The sequence below is a fragment of the Paracoccidioides brasiliensis genome (assembly GCF_000150735.1).
Source record: "Paracoccidioides brasiliensis Pb18 unplaced genomic scaffold supercont2.2, whole genome shotgun sequence".
NCBI lineage: Eukaryota > Fungi > Ascomycota > Eurotiomycetes > Onygenales > Ajellomycetaceae > Paracoccidioides > Paracoccidioides brasiliensis.
The window spans coordinates 1,156,728-1,166,390 of NW_011371359.1; the positions used below are offsets into that span (position 1 = coordinate 1,156,728).

Below are 9,663 nucleotides of genomic sequence, written 5' to 3' on the forward strand. Positions count from 1 at the left end.
AAGGAAAGGAAATGATATGAACTGGTGACGTGGGATGGCGGGTGTTGGTTGAATTTCACTTCACGTACCTCGAGATAGACCTGGTTTGCTGTTTTCTCAATAGTACCGTCCTCGCCCGCTGTGAGTTGGAGGTAAATTTCATGGTCGTATTGCATGGGGACCCGCTTCCATTCATGGCATTTGGCACTCGCCGATCGAGGCTCATAGTAGGCAAAGTTGGGGCTGAAGGAGACATACTCAGTGTCATCCATTTTCGAAGAAGTGGATGAAGAGAGCAGAGATGAATTTGATCCCGTGCCGGAACTGGTCTGCGTTTGGGTTGCCATCTTTGTATAGATCCCGAGATAGCAATAGTATAATATCACAGGGCGAGGGGGGGAGGGGGGAGGGGGGAGGGGGGGAAAGAGAGAGGAGAGAAGAGAGAAAGGGAAGAGAGAAGAGAGTTGTTCGGGGGATATAAAAGCAGGTTGGTTGTTTTGAAGCCCAGAATCAGAGTATACGGATTAACGGACCCGCAAATGGCAGGAGACTTAAAAATAAAATAATGTTTAAATGTTAATTCAAACCTTCTCCCCAAACCCTCTCGGGTACTTTCTGTTGCTATCTAGAAAACCCGGAAAATCAATGGGCGTACCCAACGTCGCTGCTGCGAGACACCCGGGGAGCCAAGCAACACCTTGGGCCAGCGGCAAAACTTGCCAGCGAGATGGCCCCATCCACGCTATTAGCCATTCAGAAGCCGAAGCCAGCACCAAGTCTAGGCTACAACAGCAGCTCGTTTATTCTTGAACAGACACTAGTTTCCCTCTGACAGTTTCAATCAAAGGGCTTGGACACACTTTGCCACCCAGTCAACACGAACCAACCCAACCTCAACCTTACCCAACCCAACCTTACCGCCGTTCACAGATACACAATTTCCATGGACAAGCAACGGGGCGAGCGGAGGCGGCATAGGAACGCTTATCGGACACTATCCGTGTTAGATGGTTCGTTCCGACGTCACATGCCAGAAGACATCTTCTCAGAACGGAAGCTGGTCGCGAGGAGAAATCCACTGTTTGCTTCGGCATCTCTATGTTTCGATATCCAGATCTGCGACCGGTTCATCATTCTCCCTCGCGAGGAATTCTGAGGCCCGGAGCGCCAGCCGGGCGGGAGACCCCCCTTCCCCCCCCCCGCGCAGCCCATTTTTAATGGCAAATGGAGCCCCATGGGAAGAAGGCATGTTAGGTTAGAATTTTCCGTTGTTTGTTGACCTTTCTCCATCGATCAATCTCCGGGTGCGCCATTAATTGCTTAGCTTCCTGCGAATAATAAATAGCCCTTCTCATTTCGATCTGCGGCGACCCAAAAATTGACACTGCTAAAAATATCTCCCAAAAAAAAAAACAAAAAAAAAAAAAAAAAAAAAAAAGGCAACTTGGAGGAAATGACGTAAACCACGTGAATATGGATGGGATCTGGATTGGAATTTCAACTTGCGTTATCATAACATAAGATTGCAATTGAATATAAATTGGGGGGGACTGTTCATGCCGTGGTTTTTGGCAGCAGGAACCACATATTAACAAAAACACCCCTTTTGGAACATGCAAAACATGTTCTGCTTGAAACAGTCGCGTCCCCCGTAAACAGCCTGAATTTGGAATTGACCCTGAAATGGAGCCCAGGGATCTTTATTTCGAATAAACGATGCTAACCTCGTTTCCGGCATTGAGGCCTTTGTTTATTTTTATTTTTATTTTTATTTTTTAACTTTTTTGAATTAACTAGTGAGCTAATATAAGAATTCCTCCGCCTGTGTTGGTTAGTTATATTTATATCCAAAACGGAACGGAATTAGTTAACAAAAACAACCTTTAGATAAGTTAGGGCAACTGATATCACGTGAGGTATATTTTTATGTAGTTGTATATTTTGTGCCACCCCGTTGTTTGTCTTGTTTGCAAGATTCAGGGAGCTTTTGCATCCTTGGGAACGAACAACCTTCCTTGGAGATCGGTCTGGATATCATCAGCATGCAATATCCACAAATTTGGTGGCCGACGAAGCTGTGGTTCCAGCCATGCGGCCTCTAGCTCATCCCGCGCTGCGATTGTACGTCTTCCCGTTGTGCAGACGTGGCCCTAAGGCGGCGAGGAGGACGTTTACTTCGACCTCCAAATTAACCCAACGTCCCGATATCTATGACATAGTCTGTGTTGGCGGAGGGCCTGCGGGTTTAGGTCTCTTGGCTGCTTTACGTACGGGGTAGCCCTATAAATGCGTCTCGCCCATCATTCTAACAAGAATTGGCGATTTCAGGATCCTCGCCGGTCACCTCAAAGCTTCGGATAGCACTGATCGAAAGCCAAGATCTCTCCAAGATAAGGTCGTCGTGGAAGCCGGATCCCACTCAATTCTCAAACCGCGTGAGCAGTCTCACACCCTCCTCCGTGTCCTTTCTCAAGGATATCGGGGCATGGGAACATGTAGACGGTGCGCGAGTGCAGCCATACCAAGAGATGCGGGTGTGGGATGGAGAAACTGGCGCGGATATATCCTTCGACTGGTCTCTCAAACCTCATTCAACCCAATCGCAAGCTATCGCGACGATGACGGAGAATCTGAACCTGATCCGTGGCTTAATAAGAAGCATAGAATCGTCGGGAAATGATGTGTCCGTTTTTTCGGGCACCACGGTCTCCTCAATAGGCAATGGGGAAGATTATGCGGATGGTCTGGATTTGTCGTCGTGGCCCATTTTAACGCTCAAACATTCTTCCACCTCGTCCAACCTGCCCAAGCTACCCTCCATTGCTGCCCGTCTGCTTGTAGGTGCCGACGGAATAAATAGCCCTGTCCGATCATACGCGAGTATATCGACAAGTGGCTGGGACTACGACCGACATGGTGTCGTAGCCACCCTAAACCTTTCTCCGCATGATCAAATAGCAGCAGGTTCAAATATTAGGACTGCGTACCAGCGCTTCCTTCCCGGCCTTGGGGGCCCAGTCGCCTTCCTCCCACTCCCTGCCAACCACGCTACCCTAGTCTGGTCCACAACAGTGAGAAACGCAGCGTACCTAAAATCCCTCTCGACAGACGCTCTTGCAGCCATGGTGAACGCGGCTTTCCGCTTATCCATGACTGATCTGAAGTACATGTTCACTCTCCCCTCGTCTCCTTCTGAGCCATCTGCAGACTCCACCACCACCACCACAACAACAACAACAACAACAACACCGTCAACCGAACATGGTGAAGAACTAGCCTGGCGTCTCCAGCATACCCCGGTCCCATCTTATGTCCCACCTACCGTCACCTCTGTCCAACCGGGGACTGTAGCTTCCTTCCCACTCCGTCATCACCACGCATCAACATACATCTCTCCCCGCGTCGCCCTAGTCGGGGATGCGGCACATGTTATTCATCCACTGGCCGGTCAGGGCCTAAATCTCGGCATTGGGGATGTTGCCTCCCTTTTCCGCACGATCGAGTATGCAGTGCGCCATGGGATGGACATCGGCGACCTGCTTAGCCTGGAACGGTACGCAGCGGAACGATACCTCACCAACGCTAAGATTGGGGGGGCGTGCGATCTTCTGCATAAGGCGTACAATGTTCCTGGTAACGGCCCGGTCGCGTGGGGTAGGAGTTTGGCTTTGAATATAGTGGATCGATTGCCAATGTTGAAGGGTTTTATTATGAAGGTGGCCGCTGGCACTTAGAGCGGAGGTGTCAAAAGCTGTCCAGCCGCTCTTCACACTCCCTCTTCTTCGTTCCTCGAAGGCTGATTAGGTCACAGGCGATTGGCACTGGTGATTGTTGTATGAGTAGTCCAGTTTTTTAGAACAACTGGAGGGGTTGGTTGGTATCCCTTCCTTGATAGTTACAATCAAATCCTTGTATCTATAGTATTTGTCTGCCTTTGTTTCTTTCTAGTAATCCACCACAAAGCGTATAGCCGTAAGGGTAGGTAAGTATCTCTTGATCTGGAATCGAATCTTGGTAAAACAACACAGAGAACAAAACATGAGAAGAATGTTTGTCTCAAAACAGTGGAATATATGAATTGACAAAGAGCCAATCTAGAGCAGAATGATGAATATTTTTGCTTGCGTATTTTTTCCCTTCCATCCGAAAATTGTTCGTAGATATGGTAAAAAGCAAAATTATACGGTTTCTATCGCCCTTTTAACATCTAAATTCTCTAACCTCTTCGCAACCACCGACTCATCAACTCCATCCATTTTTCCTGCCGCCATTGCTGCCGCAACAGCTCTCTTGCGCTCCAATAGAGCCTTTACTTCCTCCGCTAAGGTCGACAGATCAACCAAGACGCCGTCCTTCTCCGGATGCCCCTTTTCCAATCCCATCTCTTTGACACGCACCTGGCCATTTGCAAGCTCGTCTTCGCCAATTATAACAGCGAAGGGCACAGCGTTGGCCTCTGCTGCTTCGAATTGTTGTTGTGGCTTGGGTTTGCGCTTGTACGAAAATTCGGCCTGATATGAGGGGAACCTGCATCAGTCGCTGTGCAATATGTATGCGAATACGTATACATTATAGGAGTGGAAAGAGCATTTACCTTGATACCGGCATCCCATAGTCTCCTTGCGACATCCATTCTCTCTTTGAGCAGGCCAGTGAAGCCCTTCCCGCCAAACGCCATAACATAGACATCCACTTCGCTGAGCTTATTCACGTGGGTATTCTCCCGTTCCATACGAGCCTTGGTGATAGAGAAGATTCTATCGACTCCAAACGATATGCCCACGCAGGGTATCTGAGCCCTGTTCGAGAACATGCCAACTAACTCATCGTATCGACCACCGGCTGCGACGCTCCCCACTCCTATCGATGGGTCATTCGATCGGTCGTTGTCGTCGTCGTCGTCGTCGTCGTTGTTCTTAGATTTGCTTTTACTTTCCCTTTGGGATTTCTGAGCTTCTTCGCCTGTTGATGGATCTTCAGCTGGCGCTGAACCTTCCGTGATGGCTTCGTAGATGACGCCTGTATAGTAATCCAATCCACGAGCCAGGCTCATATCAAAGGATATTTTATCCAAGATATCGAATGCTTCGAGATAGTCCATCAGAAGTCGCATCTCCTCCAGACCGGCTTTGGCAGACGGATTGGCAACCAAAGCTTCATCTGTCTGTAGCGTCTCGAGGAGTTCACGCCCTCCTTTTCTAACCACATACGTTTCGATTTTATCCGCAACAGCACCATCAAGCCCTTTCTCTTCAACCATCTCCTTCCGAATGTCCGCCCACGGCAGCTTGTCAAGCTTATCGACAGCACTCGAGATAGTCCGTATCTTTTCCTTAGGAACACCGCACACCTCAAAGAGCCCATCAAGGATTTTGCGATGGTTCACTTTGATAGTATAACTCCCCTTCCACCCCAACCCCTCAAATACTTCCGTTGCAATCCTCAGCACCTCCGCATCAGGGACCATTGGATCATAATTTGCCCCAGCAATGTCGATATCGCACTGATAAAACTCGCGCATGCGGCCCTTGGACATGGCCGGCTGGTCCCGCCGGTATACCTTGGCGATATGGTAACGTTTGATACTCCGGATATTGGGGTTCATGGCGAGCCATCTGGCGAAGGGGACGGTGAGGTCGTAGCGGAGCGAGCAGAGCTCTCCGCCCTGATCCTGCAGGTCGTATATGAGCTTTGAATCCTCGCCATATTTTCCCGCGAGGATTTCTCGCAGCTCGAAGACGGGGGTATCTAGGGAGGTTGCGCCGTGGCGCTTGAAAACTTCGGTGATGGCGTTGAAGATCCGGTCGCGGAGGAGGCCGTCAGCGCCAAACCAGTCCTTGGTGCCCTTGGGCGTTTTGAGATTAAAGGATACTTTCTCCTTGCCCATGGCTACTATGGAATCAATAATATTACCGTGGTAGAGACGGTGGTCATGAAGTGGAAAGCTTGGTGAGACGGTGGGGTTTAGAGAAAAGAAAATGCAAGGAGAGATGCGGGCCGGGCAGCGGGTAGGATTGCAACTTCGCAGAGGGTATGAGAGTGCGAATCGACCAGTGCGCAGAGGACCCGTAGCTCTGTTAGCCCTCATGCAAGACAGCTGCAATTGGAAACAGAAATTTTAAAAGTAATATTAGCGGAATAGAAACCTATCTCCGTCGTTTCGCTGTAGATATTCTTTTTAATTTTTTGCTTTTCGCCATTTCAGGAACAATGTGTGGAATAAAGATAATCCGACGCAGGCAGGATGATGACTCATCACCACAGTCCTTCGTTTCGCCCGACTCCGGCAGATCAAAGATTGAAAAGATTGCAGAAGAAAAAAAAGAAGTAAAGAATAAAATAAAAACCGACAGGGCCCCGGTTAATATGAGAAATAAAATGAACCAGAAAAAGAAGAGCTGTAGGATTGAATTGCGCCTCCCTAGCGGGGAATCGAACCCCGGGCTGCTGTGTGAAAGACAGCGATGTTAGCCACTACACCACTAGGGACGTTATTTGATGAGTAGCCTCCTCGAAACTGAAGAACTAATTTAGGTAAACTACTTCATGTATCATAAACCTTATTATCAGAGAGGACTTTTGTCTTTCTACGAAGTCGCAAATCCCAAGACAATACGCAATCAACATGGGAGTATCCGGGGATGGCTGGACCAGAGATCCTCGCCCCATTCCAATTCCCATTCCCATTCCCATTCCCAGCTCCGGATGCAAGTTCAAAAATTCTTCAACCAGTCAACTGGTCAGCAAAGGGTCGTCGTGCTGTGGTCAACAAAGCAACACCTGAGCAAAGGCCTGATAACGAGGAGACAATCTATTGATGAAGATGGTATGCTTACGTGGGCCCGTGTCGTGCAAGAAGGAGATCGGTACGTCTTCAGCTGCCCGATGTGTCGCACTTTTTGTGGGGCCTGAACTGCCGCCTCGAGGCTTGTTATGTCGAAATTATCCCGCAAAGGTTGTGAATTAGATATACGAGGATTCGGCGAGCGATTTTCAGCTTGGGGTTAGAATGGAGTTGATTATTTCCTTTCCAACCAAGCTCATGGAGGCAGCTATGTAAAATTTCATACCTAAGGACTTATACAGCAAGTTGGAACCCCCAACATATCTCATACTTCAAGGTAGTTTTTCTTCAAAACATGAATCAAATGCTTACGAACAAACATATGCTCTATTTGAGACCGGCCGGGTGAAGATTGTACAAATACCTCGCGGCCCATGTCTGTGTGCCATCTATGTCCTGCTATGACCCGTAGGATTGCCGTTTTATTATTTCTCACCCAAAAAACTACTCAGTTTTGATTTTAACATTTACAGCTACTAGGCTTTCGACGGAATTGTTATATTAAATCGACATTTACGAGTACCTACCTACTGGAAAAGTTGATATAAGCCCATAAGTTAGAAGCTAGGCTTTTCTGGAAATGACCTAAAGCCTGAGAGTGGGGTTGTGAGAGAGAGAGAGAAACCCAGGCTGAGCCAGACGGGGCTAGATAGATGTTAGATTCAGATTATTGATATCTCTTCGTTTCCCGGACCTTGAGCGATAACTATTAAATTCTCCGACCGGCTACGGCTACCATTTCCACTATCCAAACGACAGATAATACCACCACTAATAACAAGGCTACCACTGCACTGCTCCGCCGCATAGAGCATCCATGGAATGGGAAGTTGCCAGGTGGGGTCCCTTTGCAAGTTCATGCCATTTCATGGAGTTCCACCTAAAAATTCCATGCGTAGTATATGGATGATATTACTATCAATATCCACTTTTGGGCTACTATAGCTGTGGAGAGATATAGTACTTTGGTGCCCAGGGACAGCATCCCCTATCCGCATATAGCTCTTCTTCCCACGAACTGACATATATGCGCCGGGAAGGCAGGTTGGGGGAACAGACAGAAAGCGCATCTTCTTCGTCTGGATTCTGTATCATTGTTGAACAGTACCACACTTCAGTTGGACAAGCTCACCCTCGCCTTCTGGCGTTACAATTCCTCCACTCTGGACTTTTTCGAGAACTCACTTCCGTGGGTTATTAGGCTGGAGATGATAGGGCTCGGGCTCACGATGCGGTATCAACGCCCCCAGATCAAAAGTAGAAGTTTGGTGCAGTATTTCGAGAAGGATACCTCGTTACTAGATACTCTCAGGTCGTACGTACCTAGATAATTATTCTCCTACCAGTCAGAACCTAGGTCGTAACCCCATGCGTTTACGATGCAACCTGCAACCCATGCGGCAAGGATCATTAGACCCTGGGAAGCGACATGACCTACATCGTGGCCAGTGGAACCACTGACTTGTCTGCAGTCAAAGCGGTGGCTTAAATTAGTTCTGGTTTATTGTTCGTTTATTTTAGTTCTGGTCTTTTTTAACCGGAGTCTGGTTGAAGAGCAGTCATGGCCCGGGAGTTGAACTTGATCGCGAAACCGCCGTTTTCAATTTTTTTTTTTTCCTTCTTCTCTTTTCTTTTTGTTTTGGGGGGGTTGTGGCGGGAGGAGGAAAAGGAAGGAGAGAGAACACACAACCAGTGAACTGTTTGTTGAGAATAATCTGTTAATGAGAGATTCCGAAGCAATAATATAGAAATCTGGAAAAAACCTGGATATGGGCGACAGCCACAAAACCTTTTGTCTTTGCTTTTTGCCATTCAAGCCTCCACGGCCTGCCAGGATGATCATCAGATAGTTCGATAACCTTGGATTAAAAAGACAGCCATAGGTCAGCCTTATTGGAATCTATCACTGTTCCTTTCTCCAACTCTATATCTCAACGGTTCTGTATCCTTTAACAGGAACAAAACTCAGGCAGTTCTCTGTGTTGAATCTCCTGTGTTCTTCTAGCTCTATGGATGCGGTCGCCTGCTGGGCCCCGCAGAATCCTTCGAGATCATCTGGAAGTTAGCCAAGGGTTACAGCTAAGACCTCGTGGATGAAGCGGTGGAACCGTCTTTGGTAAATGGTTTTCTCGGCTGCTCACCATCAAACACGCCAAAACCGCCAAAACCGCCAAAACCGTTCAAAACCGTTCATCCGAGGACTGCAAAAAGCTTGATGGATATCTTGACTTTGAATGTGATTGAAGTCGGCGCATGTATCTATGTATCTCGAGGGATATTAACTGGAGGAGTCGGGAGGCATTGTGTACATCCGTAGCCTACTAACACATACGAGCAGAGGGATTAAGGCGATGGGGATTAATTGCCAGAGACCAATCTAGGGATGCCGTATGGATTAAACATGGATTTATTGGTTATTTCTTAGTTAGTTAGCCGTTTACCACGCTGCAGGGTGTAGTATTGCGGGAAACCAACCAGATGCCTGTCCGAGAATGAGCCCTGAATGACCAAGTTGAGAAATATAACTAAGTCTTGGGAGAATTGACGAGTCAATAAGAGAAATAACTTAAATATCTGTGTTAGTCTGTATAACTACCCCTCGAGATGCTTTTGACTTGCTCCTCTTGTGCTGCTGGGTCCCACACGCCGCTTGTCCAGGGCCCTGCCCAACCACAAAACCTCAACCCCCAACAAAAGTACATGTACCTCCCCATACAAATCCGCCCGACCAGAAACCTGCAGCGTCGCTCAGCGGCTTTTCTTCTTTACCTGCAGTGCTCAACTACAACACTTCTTCTTTACATCCTGACATTAGTCTCGGTTCCTTTCAACCCACCCCC

At 48.0% G+C, this 9,663-nt stretch overlaps 5 protein-coding genes and 1 non-coding gene across 6 annotated transcripts; 3 read left to right on the forward strand and 3 right to left on the reverse strand.

The window, feature by feature from the left end:
* Positions 1-60: 60 nt before the first annotated feature.
* On the reverse strand, positions 61-326 carry PADG_11284 (uncharacterized protein; the record flags this gene model as incomplete). Its single annotated transcript, XM_010759542.1, has 2 exons — positions 61-80; positions 107-326. The coding sequence occupies 2 exons, from the start codon at positions 324-326 to the stop codon at positions 61-63; spliced, it is 240 nt and encodes a 79-aa protein (XP_010757844.1).
* Positions 327-624: 298 nt separating this feature from the next.
* Positions 625-1,135, forward strand: PADG_01556 (uncharacterized protein; the record flags this gene model as incomplete). The annotated part of the gene is made up of 2 exons (XM_010759197.1): positions 625-777; positions 827-1,135. The coding sequence occupies 2 exons, from the start codon at positions 625-627 to the stop codon at positions 1,133-1,135; spliced, it is 462 nt and encodes a 153-aa protein (XP_010757499.1).
* Positions 1,136-2,068: 933 nt separating this feature from the next.
* On the forward strand, positions 2,069-3,713 carry PADG_01557 (ubiquinone biosynthesis monooxygenase COQ6; the record flags this gene model as incomplete). Its single annotated transcript, XM_010758661.1, has 2 exons — positions 2,069-2,246; positions 2,308-3,713. The coding sequence occupies 2 exons, from the start codon at positions 2,069-2,071 to the stop codon at positions 3,711-3,713; spliced, it is 1,584 nt and encodes a 527-aa protein (XP_010756963.1).
* A 444-nt stretch (positions 3,714-4,157) lies between these two features.
* PADG_01558 (histidine--tRNA ligase) lies at positions 4,158-5,866 on the reverse strand (the record flags this gene model as incomplete). Its single annotated transcript, XM_010758662.1, has 2 exons — positions 4,158-4,490; positions 4,574-5,866. The coding sequence occupies 2 exons, from the start codon at positions 5,864-5,866 to the stop codon at positions 4,158-4,160; spliced, it is 1,626 nt and encodes a 541-aa protein (XP_010756964.1).
* Positions 5,867-6,396: 530 nt separating this feature from the next.
* Positions 6,397-6,468, reverse strand: PADG_11285. Its single transcript has one exon. It is a non-coding gene; the product is annotated as a tRNA-Glu (tRNA).
* Positions 6,469-6,525: 57 nt separating this feature from the next.
* PADG_11286 (uncharacterized protein) lies at positions 6,526-8,154 on the forward strand (the record flags this gene model as incomplete). Its single annotated transcript, XM_010759543.1, has 2 exons — positions 6,526-6,845; positions 7,929-8,154. 2 exons carry the CDS (start codon positions 6,526-6,528, stop codon positions 8,152-8,154), a joined length of 546 nt encoding a protein of 181 aa, XP_010757845.1.
* Between the last annotated feature and the right edge of the window lie 1,509 nt (positions 8,155-9,663).